Source organism: Hyperolius riggenbachi, chromosome 3 (assembly GCF_040937935.1).
Source record: "Hyperolius riggenbachi isolate aHypRig1 chromosome 3, aHypRig1.pri, whole genome shotgun sequence".
In the NCBI taxonomy this organism is placed as follows: domain Eukaryota; kingdom Metazoa; phylum Chordata; class Amphibia; order Anura; family Hyperoliidae; genus Hyperolius; species Hyperolius riggenbachi.
The window spans coordinates 333,014,819-333,039,152 of record NC_090648.1 but is presented as its reverse complement, the minus strand read 5'-3'; the positions used below and the strand labels follow the sequence as shown (position 1 = coordinate 333,039,152).

At 42.7% G+C, this 24,334-nt stretch overlaps 1 protein-coding gene across 4 annotated transcripts in view; it reads left to right on the top strand.

Moving 5' to 3' along the window:
- The window catches only part of PPM1H (protein phosphatase, Mg2+/Mn2+ dependent 1H), a 303,440-nt gene that overhangs the window by 183,932 nt on the left and 95,174 nt on the right, over positions 1–24,334 (top strand). For 3 of the 4 annotated variants that reach the window (XR_011030451.1, XM_068276885.1, XM_068276883.1), the window contains exons 9-10: positions 1,054–1,205; positions 3,905–4,054. Coding sequence is in view for 3 of the 4 variants with exons in the window: in XM_068276885.1 (XP_068132986.1) it covers positions 1,054–1,205; positions 3,905–4,052 (300 nt within the window). In the remaining variant the exon portion in view is untranslated. Of the gene's footprint in view, positions 1–1,053; positions 1,206–3,904; positions 9,032–24,334 lie in introns of those variants that run through there. The other variant, XM_068276882.1, reaches the window with a different exon arrangement.

Here is a 24,334-nt window from a genome sequence, read left to right as displayed (position 1 = left end):
AACTCAACCCTTCATGCCCCACGGCTAACCTTAACCATCCTAGCCACCAGTTAAAGAAAACAAACTCATAAAAAACAGGGAAAAAAAGTCAATTTAAACACCTTGAGTCAAACCAAATTTCCACTACTTGCAGATAAATACAATGGGCCCCTATGGTGGGCCAAAATCTGTCATTACCATCTGTGCACCCCTTTCCTCTACCCAGTTTCATCAACAAGGCATTTACATCCCCAGAACTAGATGCTTTTCACATGGTTTTGGTCTCTGGAGACTGCTGTCTGTGGGAATTCCAGGAGATTGAGCATTTTTGTAACTGTTAAACTAGCCAGTCCAACACCAATAATTGAGCTATGTTAAAGAGAAACTGTAGTGAAAATAATGTAACATAAAATATCTGTTTTATTTGGTCAGTGTTTACCCATTGTGAAATCTTTCCTCACCACCAATTTACATTCCGAAATTTATCACAGGATGACCTCTTTAGTCCTGTCAGGTGATCTCTGTGGAATGTATGTTGAAAATATATCTGGTCTCCTAGTATGCTCAGGGTAGGGAGAATTTTGCATATCTAATCGGCCGAGGTTAAGCTGCAGCAATATCTAGATATAGGTGTGGTAAGTGTTTCTGATGCTGAAACCAGGAAAATTACTGTAAAAGTTGGTATCCTTAATAATACACTGCATTCTAGTATATGTCACTATAGTGCCGCTTTAAGAATTACTGAGAACATTCTCCCTATTCTACATGAAGCTCCTGACCTGCATTTGCAAGATTTCATTCTTCGTGCTGCTGTTAAATGATTGGCTGGTTAGGTAAATGGGTGAATAGGCAGATGTTGCTAGTAATTTGCTTACTTAGTTTGTTTTAAGTTGGCTTATCCAATTGCCTGAACTAGACAGTGATGAACCTATGTGGTTCCAGAGATCCTAAAATGCAAAAGATGTGTTCGTGTGTTGTGATATTCTCACAAATTGCCAAAGCCACTGCCTGATGTGCTGTGACATAAGTTATGTTTTTATTCTTATCTTCCATGATGTTTTTGTCTTGATCCAGGTACGCGTTTATGATCTCCAGCAGTACGAGCACACTGCAGATGATGTGCTAGTCTTGGCAACAGATGGCCTCTGGGATGTCTTGTTAAATGAAGAGGTGTCCGAAGCTGTTACAAGTTTTCTAACATGTTGTGACCCAGATGACCCTCACAGGTGGGTCTTTTTTGATCTTCATTTTTGGCATTGAGATTACACAGCATATGTTGTCTTCCGTACTGCTTTGGACATATCACATTGCGCTTTTAAAATAACCAGACACAGAAAAGCTTTCCTTGTAGATTTTTTGGGGGGTAATGTGAATACTTTGAAAATTTCTTGTATGCTTATGCTTAGTGGCCTCCAATATGGGACCTGAAGGACTTCTGAGGCAAATAAAACATTGCAGTTTTACTTACCTGGTGCCTCTTCCAGCCCCTAGAAGTCATTTGGGTCCCTCACCGCCATTCCAGTCCTCTCTGGAGCTCCACTGCCAGGCACTAAGTATCGCCGGCCCCCGATGGGTTGGCATCTTCTGCACAGACGTGCGCCCACGTAACCCGGAGCATACTGTGCTGGCGCAGTACGCTTCCCATGACGTAGGCATGCAGGTAAGTGCACATGCGCATAAGACGCCAACCCACCAGGGGTCAGCGATCCTTAGTGGCTGGTAGTGGGACACCTGAGAGGACCAGAGAGGCGGCGAAGGACCCAAATGACTTCTAGGGGCAGGAAGAAGGAGGTAAGTAAAACTTCACCTTGGAAGTCCTTTAAGGAAACCTTAAGTGATGGTAACATGAAAAGTTGTGTTGCCATGTTAAGTTTAAAGAGAACCCGTTACAAAAAAAGCCTCAGGGTCCCAATAAGGCTTCTCCCTCAGCTGTAGATGCAGGCAATCTAGCGCTGGCTCCCCCTAAGTCTCCCGCAATCCTGGCTCGACAAACCTGATAAACTGAATTTGTTTACCTTCCCTGGCTCCAGCCGGGGCGCTTTTCCGGCTCTCAGCACGGAGATAGGCAAAAATAGCAGATCTCCGTCTGGTTCGCTCTACTACGCAGGCAACTTGTGGGCAGTAGAGTGGCAAGACAGCGATCGGCTATTTCCACCTATCTCCAAGTGGAGAGCCTATATTGCGCCTGCGATGGAGCCGTTAAGGTAAATATTTACATCCCCGCCGTTCGGCGGGGCCAGAGTGAGACCGCCGTGGGGCACAGGCGGACGGGGGGGAGCCTCAGGATCCGGAGGCTTCCTCCTGCCGAGGTGAGTACCCCCAGGGGAACTTTTTGTCGTTACAGGTTTTCTTTAAGGTGGCTCCTCTGCCAAGCATCATCTAGTGCCTAGCTTCTCAACGTGTGGTACCCAGGGGGTACTTCTGATGGTTCCAGGGGTTACTCAGGCTTAATATACTTACCCTAGAATAAGAAATTTAGAATTTTAGAAAATTCTATTTGCGCCAAGGGGTAGTTGTGATAATGTTTACTATGCTAGGGGGTACTTGGTGAGTACAGGGTTTTAAAAGGGGTACATACCAATAAAATGTTGAGAACCACTGATCTAATGTATGTACTTACTTCCAGACCTAGGTAATTGAAATATTGTATATGCCCCGTTTACTGCCTCTTATCTCTGCCAGGGTGTAAATTTCAATTGATTGTCACCATGCGCTCACCCCTCTCTCATTGCTTTGTTGCAGCTGCACCCTACTCGCTCTGCTGTCATAATAACAGCAGAGCTTCGTGTGCTGGAAAGGAGCAGATTTAATTGGCTCCTGACCCTGTGATTGCTGTGAGCCAATCCGTGATCACAGTACATCAATTGAGGGGAAACAGTGCCTGGTCCTTAAAAAGAACCCAAGATGAGGGATATGGAGTTTGCCATAGTTATTTTCTTTTAAGCAATACCGGTTGCCTAACAGTCCTGTTGATCTTCTGGCAGCGGTAGTGTCACAACCCTCAAACAAGCATGTGGCTAATCCAGACACCTGAGTCAGACCACCTGATATGCATGCTCTTTCAGTGTCTGTGGCTAAAAGTATTAGAGATATTGGATCTGGGGTGAAGCCAGGCAACTTGCATTGTTTACAAGGAAATGTCAGCCTCCATATCTCTCTCACCCCGGGCTCCCTTTAGGGGGCCAGATTCCCTTGGTACAGAAAGGGTTAAAGGGAATATAAAATTATGATATGATTTGTATGTGTAGTACATAGAGCATTAGTAGCATGAATACGAGTCTCATTTTCTTTCCCGTACAGGAAGAGTTAAGAAACTTCTGTTATCTGTGCAAAAGAGCTTCTCTGAGCTTTCTGACCCAACTTGGGTTGACTACAGTGCTGTTTTCTGAAGCGCCTATCTCAACCGCTTTCTCAATGTTTGTTTGTTTAAGGTTTTTCTGCCAAAAAGTTCAAAGGGACATTAGCTCTGCTCTGTTGTAATTTGTAAACTGCAAATATTAGAGAATGATGCAATGTTATCGAAAATAAGCTACTGTATATAACTGAAAATGAAAATATGAGAATCCTTTTCTTTGTTACTAAGGTTTTATTTATTATGCGCACTACACATACAATTCATTGTATCATACGTTTTTTTTTTTTTTTACCCCTTCAGTGTTCCTTTAAGATCAGTACTAGATATACAAGTGATTGTTAGTACATTTCTCCTGTGCTCAGCCTCTCCAGTTACAGTAACTAACAAAAAAGTTTATTGTGCTGTTTTATTGGTTGATGAACCTGCACATCATTCCCGTTAGCAGAATGTAGCAATGTGTGTGAACAGTACATTCTTCAATGTTATCTCTGTTTAGACAAAGCCCCAATGCAGATACTACAAACTGTGCTCTAGAGAATGTGCTGTAATGGTGTCCCTGTGTTTGGACAGATACACGCTGGCAGCCCAGGATCTGGTAATGCGGGCAAGAGGTGTGCTGAAAGACAGAGGCTGGAGGATATCCAACGACAGGCTTGGTTCGGGGGATGACATCTCTGTCTACGTCATACCATTATTACATGGCAACAAGAGATCATGAGGGTAACCTGGAAGCAACAGCATTGGGGATTATGTACTGCTAACCTGTTGTGAATGGGAACATGCGTGGAAATGTAACTACTGATGAAGGGCATTCCACAGGCTCCCAGAAATGGGAAACTATTCATTGGGGGCTCACACAGGCATATTCAAATGCTGCTAATGTATCGTTTCTCATCTCGTACACTAAACCCCAAACTAATGGGCTCATTCATTAATGTATTGCAGAGGCAATAATACACAAAAAGCAGCAAGGTCTAGCAACTGGACATCCCTGTACTCAAGTCCCATCAGAAAACCACATTCTAATTGGTTGCTGAGAATTGCTGCGTTTTGCCTTTTGCCATATTGAGTAAACCTACATGTGTTCATGTCTTTTCGCTAAAATGTAATTTTATTTCTATTTTGAATGTTGTTTTGGATACAGTACGTTGTACTACATGGTACGGCTATGCAGAAACTATGAATCTTTCTAGTTGACACTGGTATTATGTATATATATATATATGTTCTCCTGGTACTGAGTAAAAACATCCCCTAATTCCACTGGATAACTCCTATGAGAAATGTTCAGACTGCAGAAGTATTTATAGCAGATTTAGTAAAACATAAAACAAATGATCTCTCACAGTATCAGATCAGCAACTGACTTTCTTCACTGGTGAGCGGTAGGTCATGCCCGCTGGGTGTCAGTGTATTTATACCAAACTGATCATGAAATTAAGATAGATTTGCTTTAGTTGTTTTAGCTTAGTTTAAGATACTTGCTTGTCACTCTTTTTGGTTAAAAAAAAAATCCTAATTTCTAACTTATACACTATTCTTAGTATGTGCTGAAGTCCCTTTAAATGACCTGTACAGGGATGATAGGTAGAACACTAGAACGGTCAGACATTTTGCAAATTGGGGAAGGAGAGGGAAGATTCTGAAATCACAAATTTCAAGCAGCAGTTACCACACACTACAGCATCACCAGTATATGGTAAGATATTACCGTATATAGTACACACTGTAGGTGACATGGCAGTATCCTAAAATAGAGTAAAATAAATCAACGCAAATCTATATTCCCCGACTTCCGAAGGGCACGAAAATGGGAACAAGCCTAAAAACATTTAGCTGCGGTACACTATACAGAGAGTTCCAAACTCTGCACTCATTTTAAAGCAAACCTGCGATCCAGAGCTGGATAAAAGGGGACAGAAGGAGGCACAAAGGGGGGCAGGAGTGGTACAGGGGCCATATTGGAGGCTATCAGGCATTTGTAGAAGAGGCCAGCAATGGCAGTCTTAATATTTCTTCCAGTGTTGAATGTCTTGAGTATGGAAAGGTTCCGTCCATTTGATCAGTGGATAACTGTAGAAAGTAAAATGTATTATACGTCATTGTGTTTAAGATAACTTAAAATGAGGCCCTGATCAGTGTTCTTGCATAGCATTGATTTGCCTGATCCTTTTAGGATACTGGCATGTCATCCCCAGTCAGGGAGTACCTTATGGGCCGCTACACTGTGCTTATACTGATTAGTAAACCAGCTGCAGTCTGCACTGATCTCTGCTTGAATAGTGTGCTTTGAAGCTTTTAAACTATTCCCACTGCTTCTATAGAGATCTATACTGCCTAGGTTCTCAACATGTGGTACGCTTAACCCAGGGGGTACTTCTGATGGTTCCAGGGGGTACTCGCCTTGATAAACGTTACCAATAATAACAAATTTTGAGTTTAAGAAAATGATAAATCTTATTTAAAAACAATACCAAATTAATATTTTTGCTAATTAAAAGCAATAGTACATGCTTGGAAAGTGTTTAGAACCAATTTTCATGTACTATGATCAAATATATATTTGTCAAGGGGTACTTGTGATAATGTTTACTATGCTAGGGGGTACTTGGTGAGTACAGGGTTTTAAAAGGGGTACATACCAGTAAAATGTTGAGAAACACTGCTCTAGCACATCCCTGTTAAGGTTTTGATAATATTGACATGTACTAAGAACAGAGGTATAGGAAGCTTCTGTCTTGTTTTTAAGTGTAAATATTGCCAATAATAAGCTTTTAGAACAAAACATTGCAGAGCCTCATTTTAAGTTACTTCAAAATACATCTTTATGGTAGAAGTGCACTAAACCTTTAAAGATGTTGCAACACAGGACATGGAGTCTGTGACCACACTTTGCCCCTGGACTATAGAGCCCACATAAAAAAGAGGCATTTTAGAAATAAAAAGTTGTATACTTGCCTAAGAGGGTCCTCCTCAAGACCAGCACTGCTCCCCAGTACCCTCTGAAAAGTTGCAGCTGCGCTCCTTTTCATGCAGCCATTCTACACCTGTGCACCTCTCATGGCTTGAGGACATGTCCTACAAGATCTTGTTGGATATGGTCTGAGGGTCCATGCACGGTGGGGGTGAGGAGGACACAGGAAGCCTCTGGACAATCCTTTTCCTCCGCTTACTCTTCTCTTGCCCAGTGGCTGTCCTTGGAGCCTGTTTTGGTGTTCTGTGTCCCGTGATAACTTATACACTGCTGTGAGCAACCCAGTTTAAATTTTGTAGTATGGCCCATGCTCTGTAGGTACACCGCTGGTTTTAATCCATAACAGAATGGTCCCTTCCCCTGCGGCCTACACATCGCACACACTGCAGCTGGATGTGGCTTTCTGTGTTTTGCGATTACACGCACAAGCTGGGGGACCCAGCATAAAACTTTCACAGGGGCCTCCAGCTCTCTAGCAACACCGCTGGATGAAGAAAACAGGAGAAAATTATTATACGCACAGGAACAGTTGATTTCTCATCACCGCCTAGAACAGATTGCTATAGGAAATCCATGTCTTTGTTTGGCAGCCATATCATTTCTTATCTCATAGAGATTAAAATGCCTCTGCACAAGTCCTCCTACTTCTTGTCTTTCAGATACAGTCAATGGTATGCTAAGAATTCCGGCATACATGCCACTTTCATGAAAACTGTATCTTCCACGCTGCAATTAATATGCATGAAATTAGCTTAAAAGCCAGAACTTTTAGCATATTATTGGTCATCTCTACATCCAAAGAAACAGGATGAAGAAGACAGGAAATATCCGTGTGTGAAGTCTGATTACTAAAACATTTCAGAAAACCTATGTGTGACAATGTTGCATGCTGGCTATTTTATAGTAGGTTACATAGCCTTGTCTCTTCAGTGTTGTTTATGTCCAGGCAGTAATTCTAAGATTAAACAGGTTGTAGTTTCCATATTTACTGATTCCATCCAAATCTTATTATTTAGTATTGTATAGAATGGGTAGAATCAAGCTATGCCACTGTTGGAAAGAATGACCTCACTTCCTGTTCTGGCTGAACCGGTCACCAGAGGAGGAAGTTGGGTATATTTTATTAATTGTGACATAGATGGCAAAAGAAAAATTAGTGATTTCCACATTGTTAAAATACGTTTTCTTTAATACTGTCAATATGTGAGAGAATGCCCTCTACTTCCTGCACTCTGTGCCCGTCTCTGCAACAGAATAGGAACACAAATGTCCCATACTGGAACTCTATAACCAATAATTATCTGACAGAGGTTTTAACCCTCCCTTACTCAAGCCAACATAAAGGGAAAAAAACAATATTTGTGGCAGTACATGTCCGTGATAGTTATGTCATCTTGCTGGCATGGCACAAATATCAGCAACTACAGTATATTGGGTAACCATAGGGAATAGATTGTGCGCCCCTCTGAGGGACAGTTAGTGACATAACTATATACACTGTAAATTGTTGCGGAAGAGGTCAGCGCTAAAAAAAAACTTCTTAATAATAAATAATACCGAAGCTTGCCAGTTTGTACACTAAATAAAATTGTAAATGAACAAGCCCCTAACTCTGCAACAAAATGTCTTGAATGAAGCAATTCCATTGCCTGCCACACATTCTTCCCTGCAGCACCATTTGATAAAGGCCTGTAGATACTGCTGCAAACTTGCTTATAAGACATAGTCCAAAGGTACTAACTTTGTGTTGATTCCCTAACAGTATTCTTGTCTAAAGGAGGACATCATAGACCATCCACCCAAATCTGTATTTTCGGTATTCATAGATGTCCACAATGATTCGTTCGCTAGCTCCTTATCTCTCTTGGAGATTTGGGTAACGACATGTTGCCTTCCAGTGCTGGTGTGACCTGGTTCTGCCTTTGCTGAGAATGTCACTATGCTTCAAGCTTTCAGTTATAGTGAGATCACTAGCTTGTACAGCAAGGACTTTTGGGAAGATTTTGTCACATGAATTCCTAGGAGATACCAGGAGTGAGTTGATGAATCCGCTGTGGGTGGCATGACTTTGTGATATTTTTTGCTTTATTTATATGTTTACAAGATCTTTGTCTGAATAATCTTCAGGTACAGAAACCTAATCTCTTCCTATCATCACAGCTTTACTTTATGGCTGAGAATCTCGTCTGTTTATTTATGTATCAATAGCTTGGCTCAGCTGTGTTTTTTCTCAGACCATACAGAGAAACCATTCATGTTCTTGTGGAGAAGTAGAATATCAAAGTCCCATCTCTTCCAGTGACAGAAGAAATGTGACGGCAAGGGTTGGGATTCTCAACGCTGCTTCTCAGGTCAGCTGCACTATAGACAAGACACATAGCAATCGCATTACACTTATGCTTCGTGCTGCCTAGTAGGTGCAATTCAGCTTGGAATTGGGCCAGTTAGCTGCACTTGTTGTTTTTGATTGGCCCAATATTAAGCTCCCATTACACTTGTCTGCAAGCTGAAATCATTAGCTCTGGGAACTACTATTTTCCTGTATCAGAGTAAACAGCATGTAACCAGCAGTTGCAGTTTAATATGTAGTTAACTTTTCCCAGGTTTGACCAATATAGTGTGTGTCCTTCTGAATGTTTATGGCACCAATGTCCCAGTGTTGTGTGACCTCAGTGCAAAATACTGACACAAAAACTGATAAACTGGACCCTTATTTGACCAAATGTTGGCCTACTGTAATTATTAAAGTGGAAATCCACCACCCCTTATATTTGAATAGAGATGCCAATTGTATGTTCGAAGAGACAGTTTGTCAGACAAGTGCTGGCCATTTAGTTGTAGTGTAGCTATGGATCACTGTTCTTCAATTGGTGCAGTTGTCCGCAAAATAAGAAACTCGCACCTCTAGTCTTCCTTGATGTCTGTCATAATCACCTTTTCAAACTTTGGGAAACATGACTTGGTCATCTATGAACTGGAAATCGGGCCCATTGGCTGTCATCGAACATGGTGATCATCGCTTTATTGCGGATAATTCATGGGAGTAGAACGTGAACTTGTACACAGGCCAAGCATGTTTGGTCTTTACTATATAAGCTTACACACAGGAGTTATCACATGCTGTGTAAGGAGAGGTGGGGAGTTCTCCTCCAACACACTCCCTCTTCTCTGCCCTTTCTGAGCTTCATTCAGCAAATCCCACACAACAGTTGCCAGAACTTCCAAAGGCTGTGGATCATTCACTGCCTGTGGTTGAATCTGTTCAGCACTGTATTTTCCAGCATGTACAGCACTGAACCCTGACTCTATATGCATAACCGAGGTAATAAGATACACAGAATAGAGACTCCCTGCACTTGGGAAGTAAGATGAACTTTTTATTAAAAAATACTTTGCATCTCGCATGATATGGCCACAATATATTACAGATCAGCTATAGAAGTATTATGCTACTATGTCCACTTTACGCTAATAATTGCCAGTTTTATAAACCTGGCAATCTGCAGAGCTCCCCAAAAAAGTGATGTTATTTCTATAAAAAGGCCCCTAAATACAATTATGTGACAAAGCAGCAACCTGTCCTTCTTCCTGCGCAGCCACCCTCTACATTTATCCTGACCTCCAGGTGAGCTGTACTTTGGAAAATGAGATGATGCCATAAAGTACACCATCACAATGCAGAGCTGGTCACTGCAGCTTATTATTGTTCCATTTCATACCAGAAGCCTTTTGTTTCATAGACTCCATATACTTCTGGGGCACGGATCCACAAAATCAAATGTAAAATGCTCCCATATTCCTTGGCTATGAAATGCTTGGAAAATACTCATCATCTTTTATCTTTCTTCCCAGTTTCCTAATCAGTGCTGTTACTTCTCAGGATATGTATTATTATATTGAAGCATCCGTGTAAGGGATGGTTCAGACGGACGTCTACGTGGCGTCGCGTTTGGGGGCATTGTGGCAGCTGCGCGGTCAGGCTTTCAGTAGCCTTCGCGTCGCGTTTCGATGCGGTCGCGTTTTTTCTTCCCCTAGTGGGACATTGGCCATCGCGGTTGGCAGCTCGAACGCTAACGAAAATCGGGGCCCGAACGCCGCGTTCGTGTAAACGCGCGCAAAAGCTTGGTGTAAACGCTCCCATTCCCTTGAATGGGAGCGTTTACCGCGACGTTCCGAACGCTTGCGGTAAACGCTCCGCAAGCGTCCGTCTGAACCAGCCCTTAGTGCCTCTATGTTAGCTGGAGCGCCAACACTGCAGGCTTCATAGGGAAGTTAGAAAGTGGCCTCTCTAAAAGTAATGCTGGAGTATGAACCATTTTGCTATTAAACCAAAAGTGGTACAGTAACCTAAATAAAAGAAATACACTGGAACTTATTCATACAATGTGCAAAGAAACTGTAAGATTTTCCCAGAGACACAAATGAACACCTGATTGACACATACGCATTTTATCACCACAATATTAAGACTGCAGCCCCACAGTTAGGGCTGTGGCCCACTAGAGCACTTTCAGACGCACTTTGGAATTGCGATTCCAAAAGTGATAGGCTAATGAAAGTTAATGGAGCGATTGCTATTTGCCGCAATCACAGGACCTGCAGCCTTAGCACAGGACCTTAGCATTTTGACAGCATCTTGCAATTGTAAGTAGTCGCCCAGCCTTTGGGTCAGGGCCTGTTAATACATTTATGGACTTGTGCATTTATGTGTATTTCAAAGTGTCTAGATCACTCGTGTGTTTCAGCTTTGTGCATTAAATGATCACTTGAAGCAGTCTTTGGTGCAATTTTTGGCTATGCATTTATAATAGTGTAGGCAATATTTATAGTCATAGATCTATTTTAGTATTTGAGGAGATATCTTTTTCTGACCTTAGCCTCAGAAGTCCGATAACATTTTAGTGAGGCTTTTAAGTTCAACGTTGTTGTTTTTTTAAGTTGTCTATTAACCACTTTGTGCAATAAGCTGAAGGGTTGAAATGTGTGTGCTCTCTTGTGTGCATTCAGCAGAATGGATGTTTATATACACTTGTACTGCATGCACATAGATGTGAAGGGCCTCTAATATGCATTATGTGCATGTTTCCATAAGCACATTGTGAACAGATGTGATGCCAAATTGAATAGATGTTTGCTGCCACTGCAGTTTTGTTGACTTGGTGAGCAATCTAACCCTTATTTTCATTCATTCCAAGTAGAGCCCGATCACTGTGATGCTGTTGGTTTGGGCCAGTGCCCACATTGCCAATTCCAGTAAGTTTCAGAGAGCTTTGGCATTTAGGCTACTTGCACACCAAGACGTTGCGTTAGGTGCTACGTTAAGGTGGCATAACGTGCACCTAACGCAAGGCCTGGTGCTCTTCGATGTGGATGTCAGAGTGAGCTGCGTTGTGCAGCTCACTCTGGCGTCCGTGATGCGCACTCTTGGACGCATGCGGCATCACGTGGTCCCGCCGGCCAATTACCGCACAGAGCGGCCGCTCCAGGAAGTAAACACTGCACGTCATGTGCCTGGCCGCTCTCCGCTCCTCCCCAACATGACTGCGCATGTGCAAACAGTCTAACGCGGCTTAAGCCGCTGTAACGCCGTAGCATGCTGCACTTTCGGCAGAACGTGCAGCGTTACATGTAACGCAACGTGGGCTGTGTGAAGCGTTACATGTTGGGGGAGCGTTACAGGCTGCACTAACGTGCGCCTGTAACGTCTTAGTGTGTAAGCAGCCTTAGGGGTTAATTCCCAAGAGTTTGTATTCTGTGCCAGCAAGAGGTTATCGTTAGAGGGCCGTTGGGTTAGGCATCAGGAAAGTGGTTAAGGTTGGTGCGAGGTTTGGGTTGGGTGTCAGGAAGGGTCCGGCATCAGAAATGGGTTGATAGTGGGAGTTTTATGGGTAGGCATCAGGAGAGCATTAACACTGGTGTTGAGGCTTGGGTTAGGCATTAGAAACGGTCTTTTCACGAATGGAATCAGTAGTACGCAATGGGCAAGAAGTAATACCGATACTCTGTAATGAACTCATAAATATTCCCATTCTAATAAGAAATGCAAGTAAAATCTATTCCAAACAGTGGCGTAGCAATAGGGGATGCAGAGCTTGCGGCCACAATGGGGACCCTGGACCAGAGGGGCCCACTAGGGGCCGTCCTTCATCCCTCTTATTAGCTTTTTATTAGTGCTATGCTGGTAATGAACACCTCTTTATGTGCAATGAATAGTGTTTCCTTACTCTGATTCCACCTCTCTGACACTGCAGCTGTCCTTGGGAGGTTTTGAGGCTCCATATCAATCCATATAGTGCTTGGGGCCCCACACTCCTTAGTGATGCCACCGATAACATAAATATTCCCACATTATAATAAGAAATTCAGTAACCTATCTAAATAGTGTTTTTAGTCATTATGATTCTTGAGTAAATGTACAGTACCTCTTTCTGCCAGTTGTACAGAAAGTCATGGAAATGTACAGATGACAAGTGTTTTCTTTGCAAAAAGCAGTATATTTTGTTTTGTTAAATTAGAATAAAGGCTTGGACTTAATGAATATTTTAGTAATTGAAAACATGAGTTTTGCAATAGGACGGAAAAAGCATCTTCCCCTCTCTGGAAAGTGTTGTGGAAAATCAGCTCTGTATAGGTTCAAAATACCACTAATTTGATTTCCATAGTCCTCTGCCACAGAATTCCCAATAGAGCTACTCCCATCTAACCGGAACAAGAAACGCAAGAAGCGATTTAAGGTGGCCATAAACTATTCAACCAAAATGTTCAATTTTTCCAACGTATTGTATAGAATTTTTTTGTCACTTAAGATTAATCAACAGATTTTTTTTTTTCATATTTTCCAATAGCTCTCTACTGAACATGGTGGAAAATGCTTATCAATTTAGTGCATTGTGGATTGGTTTGGTTCTATACAATCAGTCAAGAAAATAAGATTTAATTTAAAAGCTCTATTAAAAAAAATGTTTGCTGTAAGGCAACCTTAATGAGCACCCAAAACTCGATCAACCGTTATTTACTAAGAGCTCATTCCCAGCAGCATTTAATAATCCGGAAGGATTTTAGGCCTGTCAGAAAGGACTTATGGAAATTCCATGACCTGTAACCATCATTTTGAACTTCCAGTTACGTCCTCCATATCTGGCAGAGAACTTTGGCAGGGAACACAGACAAGAAGACTCTTCTGCCAAATGAAAGATAGTGGCTTTCCAATATATCCAAATGATATCTTAGAAAATCAGATCTTCTGTTTATTGATGTTGAATAATGTTCTGCCCAGGTGCTGAAATGGCCCCGGGTGCACAAAACTTTCAAATCTAATGGATGAGTCCTTCCTTTTGCTTCATAGGCTTTGCCTATCCATTCTTTTATCCATCTAGACAGGCAACATTTGAAGCTCTATGGGCTGGGACTCACTAGAGATCAAAAACACGAACGTTTCAACACCAAGGGCCTGCTCCCTGCCACAGAGGCTTCCCAATGGAGCTTCTTCACCTCCCATAAAGGACTATGAGAGGGGATTTGTTTTAGGCATTAGACGGTGAGGTTCTATTTAGGGATTCGTAGAAGGGATTTGTTTTAGGCATTAGATGGGAAGAGTGCAAGTGAGAATGGGCACCGGGTTTGTCTTTGGTAAAATATCAGTAATTTAAATAACTAATATTTTTACTATCGGCAACTCCTGTGTGCCCAATTCATGCAGCGGTGGTGAAAACATGCTCATTTTGATGTGCAGGGTGAGCGCTGCATTATGCCTGTGTTGTAGCACAAGCATTACACAACACAGTGTGAACTCCGCCTTCAGCATATTTTATTTGTTTTAAATTTTTCGTTACATCTGAAAGATCACATAATGTATGTGTTTAGACCAGCTGCATGAGTTCCAAGAAAGCCTTGGAATAGGTTTCTGAAGCACGGTAATTAAATGCATTCAACTCCCAGCACTGCCTTGATTTGTAGGAAATAGCTTGATGCGCTTTTTCTCCTGTATAACCCTGTGAGATGCATTGTCTGGCCAGTGATCTCTGTACAGCATCAGAACACATAAAGGGCCCTTTTCCACTAACGGCGATTGCGATGCTTTGCATTGCATAGCAAAATCGCGAACGACGTGAAAATTTGTTCACTTAGCTGAATCGCAATCACTAGTGTTTAGTGTGAACGCTAGCGATTGCTAGTGGAAAGGGCCCTTATAGCTAATATTTTCACAGTGATAGTCTCTTCCACTCTTCTATATCACCTCTCTGAGCTCTTGGAGTTTCCCATTTTCTGTTAAAGTGGAACTGAACACTTGCACAGGATACAAGAAAAACAGAAATGCACCCTGTGTGGTTTGTATAGAGACGAGCCTGTCTAATTTCCCCTCATCTATAAGTAATCACAAGTGTAATTTGATCTCTCAGCTCAGTGTCAGCACAGTAATTCCCCAGTCCTCGGCAGATGCTGCTAATGTGTAAACACAGGATGTTAACCCTTTGTCTGCTTCCATGAAACCAGGAAGTAGACGCACTGCAGATTTATTGCAGGAGTTTTGTAAACTCTAACAAAAAACATTTTTCTGTGAAGGTTATTATGCTGTTGCTTGTCTTTTAGAGCAGAGAGTAAGTTCTAAGTTTAGGTTCGCTTTAAAGCGGAACTGTAAATTGGAGAAAAACATACTGTTTTAATTACCTGGGGCTTCCCAAAGCCCCCAGCCCCCCTGTCCCGTGCCGGTCCTGCACGATCTTCCGTTCCGCCGCTGCCAGCCCTTGCAAGTCGTCAGCGACTGCCTGCGCTCCCCGGGCTACGCAAAGCTTTCTTTGTGTTCCAGCCCGCAGTAGCGTCCTGCGCCATTAGCGCTAACGGTGCAGGACGCTATTGTGGGCTGGAACGCAAAGAAAGCTTCGCATAGCCCTGGGCGCGCAGGCACAGTTGCCATTAAATTGTAAGTCGACCGTAACAATACGAGCTGGCGGTGGCAGACCGTAAGATCGTGCAGGACAGGACGGCTGCTGGCGGCTTGGGGTAGCCCCAGGTAAGCGAAAAAGTTTTTTTCCTCCAATTTACAGTTCCGCTTTAAGATATGTGATGATTTCCCGGTGTACTGGCTTTCTGTACCATGCTTCAAGTTTAGATTTATGTAGGCCTTGAAATGGTGAGTTCAGTTGATGCATAAATATTCTGTAATTAAGGATGAGTAGTCGTTATTTCAAGATAAAATAAAAGTAAGAACACAGAGGCTATTCTGCTATTATCTGTACACACTATAGTAGCATTATTTTCTCTAGATGTGCAGATGTTTAATATAAATATGTGAATTCTTATTGTTCTACTGTCTCAGCATTGACTGTGCAAGTTGGACGGCACAGGGTATAATTTTGAGTGTTTTCTTTTACTGTATAGTATAAGGTTTTTTTCAAAGAGAATAATTACAATTCTGGACATGGTAATGGCTCAGCAGACAGAGGTTTGGTTGGAATTTGGTAAAAAATAAATAAATAAATAAATGCATGAGGAAGGAGCATATAATAAATACTGATAATATTAACATGCAGTTTGTACTACACCATTGGAACAGGCTGTATACATGGCCCAAGAATGTCATACATTTCAGAAAGCAACACAGGACTTAATATTCTCTGCTCGCCAATGGTTATTGCCAATTGTATACATCCGTGAAATCAAGTCACGATAGGATTAGAGAAGTTTAGCGTAAGGGTTCCATTAGGCTTTAGATTAGTTATCTAAGGTTAACAGAGTTAACTTGGTTGGTGGTTGGATAACCTTATCTTGACCTACTTGTGGATATTCTCTTCCACTGTGCCATATATATTTGGTGCTTGACTTAGGATCAAGTAAGGGTCAAAATGTGTGGGTGCTGTCAGGCAAAGATTAACTTGGATGTGTATGTCAATCTGCCAACCCCTGGATCAAATCTAAGCACGTAGCTGTTTGTACACAAATCTAGTTTCAGTTTCATGCCTCTGAATGGTCTTAAAATGAATGCTGGATTGACATATATACTCATTAATGTATGCACAATTAGATTTTTTTTAAGTCTGCCCCAGAATTTTCAGATTTTTATGATCAGTGTACTTAGATTGAACCTGAACGGTCCATGGAACAAAAAGTTCGGCCATGCCTGCACAGTAAGCTGAAGCTACTTGTCGATAAGTCTCGCTCCATGCTACTGTGCAGCTGCGGTCCTACTTGCACAGGCACTATACAGCCGCGCTCAAACTGTCAGGGGTAACTGGTCAAGCAGTTACTGGCCAGTCCCGGCCAGCAGTAACTGGTCAAGGTGGACGTAGGAAACCTCTGGACTATCCGGAGGCTTACCTGTACATGGGTAAGTATCTTAACATTTTGTGGACCAGTCAGTTGGTCTAAGTGTGTAATAAACACACACGCACGCACGCACGCACGCACGCACGCACGCACACACACACACACACACACACACCTCTGTGATAGTCAATAAAGCTGACCTAATACTGTACTCTAAAACTCTAAATGCAGCATTCTGGTCCTACTAAAACCTTCTTGAAAAGTGATCCCTTCCCTCCCCGCTCTCCCCAGTTGTGAATGGTCTCTCTACACTCAGCTATCTGGCAAGTGCATATACTTATTTTACCTGCAATTCAACATACACTTCATCTAATGAGTATGGTTGGTAGCCAGAACAATACAATATAATTTACACTAATCCATATGATTTCTTAAATGCACAATTGCTGTTTTCTGCTTGTTTTACTTGCTTTTTATGAATCATTAGTGCCATTTGTATGCATATTTCTGCACTTTACTTTGAATCTCTCATCTCAGGGCTCTATAAGTAACTTAGAAAGTGTGTGTTTATGTACTTAAACGTAGCAGCATGTTAGTGTGTGCGGATCCCTGTTTGAAAAATGTGCTTCTTAAATACTGTATGCCCTTTGCTTCAGTGCTCCCCCTTCCTTCCCTGGTTGTAAAATGTGCTTCTCCACTCCTTTAAAACCCCTGCGTAGATATTATCAGCTCTCCAGTAAACATTAAATGCTGGTACACACAGTAGGTGGTTCTCATCGAAGTTGGACGGTCATGGTCATCTCTGCCAATAATATAGTGTATGTATAGCTGCTTCGATCCTCACCAATGTTTCACCGAGATATCCAGAGCGCCAAATGATTTCATCAAAACGCGGGACAAGAGCTTTGTTTTCCTCTTTACTCCTCCCACTAAGCTGTGTGCTGCACACCCCATCCCCCTATTCCCAAAGGAACAAAACACATTGGTAGCCACACATCTGTACAGCCGTCAGTCGCACACTATGGACAGAGGCATCCAGTCCCATCTCTGTGGTGACAGGATTTGTACATGTGTACAAGGCTTCAGTATGGGACTACGGGGCAAGCTAAGGGTCATCGTTGTACCATAAACAATAGGAGTGACATACATGTTCTTTACTACGGTTCAAATCAGTCGTGCACGTAAACTGCCTAATTGTAATCACACTCAAGTATGTTTGTACTATATATAGGAAGCCCTGCCTAGTAGTGTGAAAATGCAGTCTGTAAGCCCCCTGGATGTGCAGATACATTGAATACTGTGTTGGCCGCAGAGGGCCCGGAGACCTGTGAGTGGCTGGGATGGCAGCAGAGAACACAATAAGGCTGCTCCAGTACAGGTTTTGGTTAGTTCAGTTTTGCAATTTGAGTTGAACCCCACTTTTAAATGAGCAGCCAACAAGAACTGGGGATTTTGGTAAAAAAAAACTGCTGCCACTGGGGTCCCCATTAGAAAATGGGGACCCCAGTGGCAGCAGTTTTTTTTTTTACCAAAATCCCCAGTTCTTGTTGGCTGCTGCAGCCAGTGCATATCTAATTGACATTGCCCCACTTTTCCTTGTGCAATCTCCAGCACTTGAATACACATTGTGGGATGAGGTGCTGTAAGGAAATCACATCATTACCATCCAGTGGTTTTAGCTTTAGGAATCAGAGTAGATTTAGTAAGTTAGTACGTATCCAAAACCGAAGCATAAGGTTTTTGTGGAGCTGTATGTTACTTGCCTCCCATATTGTCCATTGTAAGAATAGAATAGAATCTATGGTTATTTATCATTCTATGCAAGCGATATTCTTAAGCACATTGTGCTTGTTCTAGTGATCACATCTCTCCTTATACGCTATACAGTCAGAGCCTACAATAATTGAATAATTTATGTCTAGCAATGAAAGCCTTCAGTGTGTACATTTGATAAAGGCGCCCGTTTAAAAGGGCACAGGAATAGCCAGTATTAGAATATTGGTAAATGTATTCATGTTCTACTACTGCATTCATATAGTAAACTATAGGTATGGGCGCCCTTTTCAACAGGACATGTCTTGCGCCTTTTTTGCTCCACCTACAGTTCGGATGTGTTTTGGATATATTGTTCAAGCAAGACCTTATACTACCGATAAGTTTGAATAAATATTGCACAGTTGCACAATATAGTGTACTTTCTACATTAAAGGCTTGTGCATACTTCATAATGCATATGTGAGTGCATTTTTGACGCATGTTCACAGTACTGTAGACCGCAGGAGTGCATGTGTACATACACGCACATAGACTGAACACACACACACACACACACACACACACACACACACACACACACACACACACACACACACACACACACACACACACACACACACACACACACACACACACACACACACACACACACACACACACACACACTTTTGGCCTAAAAATTAGACCATAAGTCATGACCCACTGATTAGCAGATGCCCAATGTACCGCCTAGCCCTCCATGCAGAGCATGCATGGGATGAAGAGTGTGCGTTTGAGGATGCCGATGTAAGCATATCTATCTGTCCTCTCTCCAGGTCCAGTCCCCGCATCTCCCCAGCAGCTTCTGAACTGGCCACTAGAGTTCCATGCTCACTGTCATGTGATTGCAGTGAGCCTGGAGCTCCAGTGGCCAGTTCAGAAGCTGGCGGGTTGACGTGTGGATGTTAGCTGGAGCAAGGACAGGTAGCTATGCATTCTGCAACATGCTCCAACACCAAGTCTACATACAAGAGCCCATTGTTGGTTGATCACCCACGAATAAGCACACACGCTTTACACCCAAAATTTGGGTGTCAAAGAGTTGGCTTATATGCAGTAAATGTTCCTCACCATGCGTGGAAGCATTGCACAGCAGAAATGTGCATGGAATGTCTACTGTCTTTCATATTACCATGCAGATCGCACTATAGGTGCAGTACATCAAAGCTAAGGGCACCACACTTAGGGCCTGAACACACTTATGTGCTTTTGTCCACTTTTTATCAGCACATCAATGTTACAGACTGAGACGCATTTCTGAAAAGCGGAAACAAGCGCACTAGTGTGTTCAGGTCCTTAGTGTGCACAAGCCCTAAGGAATAGAGGCTGTTGTGCTTTGCAATATGTACAATTCTCAATGTTTTGGACAAATCCACTGCACATACCCAAACCAATCACACATTTTGTGGTTTAATTGATTGTTGAACTGATTCGTTAATTTAGTAGTGTTGAGCGAATAAAATTCTCCTTACATGCTCATTAGCATCATCCAGAAGGTGGTAGTTGGGGCAACAAAGTAACATGGGTAAATGTATCGACTACTAGAAAGTTTGATGTGCTAATCCCAACTTTTGCCTTCTGGATGGAGCTTAAATAGCTATCAATCTGTTGTTCATTTCTTATTATTGAATACTGGAACTTGTAGAGAAAAGTGCAGCAACTTCCTGTACCACATCACAGAAGAAATCTTACTTTATGTTGTTCATATATTGTTTTACTATTCAGTATATTAATATATTGCTGTCTTAAGGTATAATCCTTGCAGATAACTGGATTGCCATAAATTGTTAGTTTTATTTTTCCTTTTTATAGAGTCCTTTTATTTTGTTTTACCAGAACTATAGATGGTGATTGTATTTTAAATGAAGTATATTTGTAAATGTTATATTATGTACCAAAAAGTGAAGCAATTTAAAAAAAAAAAAAAGTCTGTTGAATCTAAATGAATGATGTTTAGATCTCCTCCTTGTGACTGTGAAATGTTGTCTTTTGTAGCCTGGAAAAGAAGTTTAGTACTTGATTATCTATTTTATGTGTTTTAGAGATGTATTTATGGTGATGCCATGGCAAAAGAGTTAAAATAGATGACCATTTTAAGAAGTTATATTAAAACTGTATATAAAGTTTAACGATCAATAACAAAAAGACTGTGGCCTGTTTATTCATTGTGAAATACATGCTTGCCAATAAATATTGCTTTCTGAGAATCTGACAAGATGACATGCTGGAGAATGCGGGAAGTAATTGCTGCAATATGGGCACTGCTTGAAGAAGTGGAAAAATAATCTTACAATCCTCTTAATCAACTGAATGGTATGTATTGACATGTAGTTGGAGGCAGCCAAACATTCCACTTCCAAAGAGCAGAAACTGTTTAACCCATGCTTACATCCAAGTGGTACCAAAACTACAGTCCAGCTGTAAATGGTGTTTTCTACGCTTGGCTAGGTGATCACTGGGCCCAAACGTTCAGCTCAGAGTCAGGGGTGTAATCCCACAGCGGTGTGTCTGTGTATGTACCTGCTTAATCTTTGTGAGGTTCCTTAGGAGAAAACAGTATATTTCACAACCGTTTAAATTTTGATTACTGACTGGTAATTAGTATTATACTTATAGCCTCTTATCCATATGCAGATTTCTTTTAAAAGTATAACCCATGTTTACAAGATTTAAAGTGTACCCGATATGTGACTGTAACGATCGGTGTAACACAGAGAGGATCTGATTATCGGTGATCTGCAGTATCACCGAGAATACAGATATATACCCGATTATTGATGATCTGCAGTATCACCGATAATCAGATATATCTCTAACCTCTGGACACCTGAGTAAGATGAGTGTTTGGTGCAACAGTAATACTATGAGGAGAGCACCCGTATCGAGGGTGCAAGGCAGTAAGAGATACTGCCCAAGAACAAGCTCCTTCCAATGGCCTCAGGCTCCCCAAGGGGAGGAGTCAGACTGAGAGTGGGAAGGACCAGAGTGTGAGTGACACCAATGGTGGAGTGTCACTGACAGATCTGTGAACTATCTCTAAACAGAAGAGATAGTTCTCGAGGTCGGACAGGCCAGGTCGGCAACAGACAGACAGATCAGTTACAAAGACAGGAGACAGAAACGGAATCCAAGGACAAGCAGAGTTAGGCAACAGAGTATCAGATATAGCGAAGTACCAAATCAGAGATCAAGAGAGTGGTCAGGAAAGCAGGAAGTCATAACAGATAATAGCAATGCCTATTCTTTAGCTGTGAGCTCCGTGATCATCAACACCCTGGAACTAGTCTGATATATAACAGAATGGTAATACAGTTCCCTAGTCTTGGGTGCGAGTTCCTTGATCATCAACACCCTGAAACTAGTCTGAAATATAACAGATTGATAATACAGTTCCCTAGTCTTGGGTGTGAGTTCCTTGATCATCAACACCCTGGAACTAGTCTGAAGTATAACAGAATGATAATACAGTTTCCTAGGCTTGGGTGTGAGTTCCTTGATCATCAACACCCTGGAACTAGGCTGCAGTATAACAGAATGATAATACAGTTCCCTAGGCTTGGGTGTGAGTTCCTTGATCATCAACACCCTGGAACTAGTCTGAAGTATAACAGAGAAATCACAACACAGATTAGCAAAAGGTCTGAGTGCTACCACGTAGTGATCGCAACGGCAGACACCAGAGAAATGACCAGCATCCAGTATATATACCCTAGCGCTCTCCAGCGCCTCCCCTAAGTGGTGGACCAATGGGAAGTGGTAAAATTGTCAGCTGACCGGCTTGGTCAGCTGACACCTTTCTGGCTGTCATAAAAGCTCTGCCTCTGAACGCGCGCGTCCTTCTGAACCTGTGTGGACTATCAGTCCTAGCCACACCAGATCTGTTTTGCAATGTATCCGCTGTGCCGGACGCAGAACCAGCCGCACCGCTATCCGAGCACGCGGCGGTTTCTCCGCATTCCGCCATGCGGACAGAAGTAGGCCTATGCGTGTAAACCGCTGCGTCAGACGCGGAATCCGCCATGTTGAACGCAGAATCAGCCGCCTTATCCTGAGCACTCGCGGCAGCTTTTCCGCGTTTTCTCACAGTACCCCCCCCCCCCCCCCCCTTGAGGAGTGGACTCCGGACAGCTCCTACCTGGTTTCTCAGGATATAAGGTGTGGAACTCCCTCTTTAATTTATCCGCATGCATGCGACACTCAGGTACCCACGTTCTCTCCTCAATACCATACCCTTTCCAGTGCACCAGATACTGCACTGAGTTCTGTACAACACGTGAATCTAAAATCTTTTCTACTTCGTACTCAAGTTGGTTATCTACCATCACAGGAGGAGGAGGAGTGGAACCTACATGCACTGCTGGTTTAAGCAGGGACACATGGAAGGATCTTACACCACGCATGCTTGCAGGAAGATCAATGGCATAAGTAACATTGTTGATCTTCCTGGTTACTGGAAAAGGGCCCACAAATTTGGGTCCTAACTTGGGCGAGGGCTGTTTCAGGGTCAAATGACGCGTGGACACCCAGACCAAGTCTCCTGGCCGGAACTTCCACTCTAAGGAGCGTCTCGTCAGCTTGATCTTTCTGACTTTGAAAAGCCTTCTCCAAATTACTTTTCACGATCCCCCAAATGTTTTTTTTTTTTTTTTTATTCTTTATTTTTCCAATAATAAATATTCTCCAACAACTTACAGTAAGAACAAAAAAGGAAATACCAGTGCAGCATCCTATACATATATTCCTGAGGGTGTCCCTCCCCCCCCCCCCCCCCCCCTCTTCCCCAAATCTGACCCACCTCCACTGTCCCCGGGTCAGTTCTTCTTCTCTCACCTCCTCCTACGCCGTTTCTTATTGACCCCACCTCCTTCCTAACAATGCTCCCATCTTGGGGGAGAACCCCTGCCCCATCCTCAGTTTACATCCCCCTCTAACTTCCCCTGGTATAAGATTAGAACCATCACCCAGAAGTTTAAGTCACACCCAGAACAGTGAACAAGTGCCCACCAATCCCACCTGTCTTTTCACTTACTCAGACCCAAGATTATGCGGAATTGCCTCAGCCCTGAAACTCGGCCATGTTCCCCCTTCGACTACCACTCGGCCTCACACCGAAACCGGTGAACCAGGGCCTATGTCTCCCTGCCCATAGGCGCACCTCCCATTCCCTTCTGGGCCCTATGTCTTACCCCTCTCATACTCTTCTGTTGCTCTGAATTCTAACCATTTATCCCACCCCCGATTTTCTTTTCCTTTAATAATACTTGAAAGTTCTTCCATCTGATAGATTTGATCAATCTCTATAAACCATTCCCTTATGGAGGGAGCCTGTTGGCACTTCCAATTTCTGGCTATTAAGATTCGCGAGGCATTGATTAAGTGCATCCCCAAAGACCCTCTGTATTCTTTAATCCCTTTTTCCACCAGGTGTAACAGATATACCTCCGGGCCTGACTGAGCTGGTATTCCAGCCAGTTCCCATATATATTTCTTTACCTTCTCCCAGTATCCCACAAGGCCTTCACATGTCCACCAGATGTGCATTAGATCTCCTCTCTCTTTTCCACACCTCCAGCATAACGGGCTTGCCCCACTCATCTTGTTTAATCTAACTGGCGTATAATACCACCTCATTACCAACTTGTACCCAGATTCCTGTATTCTAGTGGACATCGAGGCCTTGTATGTCATCCTCACAATTCTTTCCCATTGGGCGCTCTCCCATTTCCTCCCTATATCCTCCTCCCACTTTATTTTGTACTTTAAGGTATGGTCTTCCTCCTCCTCCAGAATTTTATAGATTTTTGCCAATGTTCCCTTAGTCGAACCCTCCATCATACATAGCCTCTCAAACTGAGTCAACTCCCTAGAAAGTATTTCCCTCGTGCCCAATGCACGAAGGAAATGTCTAAATTGGTACATGCTCCACCTGTCTATCTGCGTCACCTGTA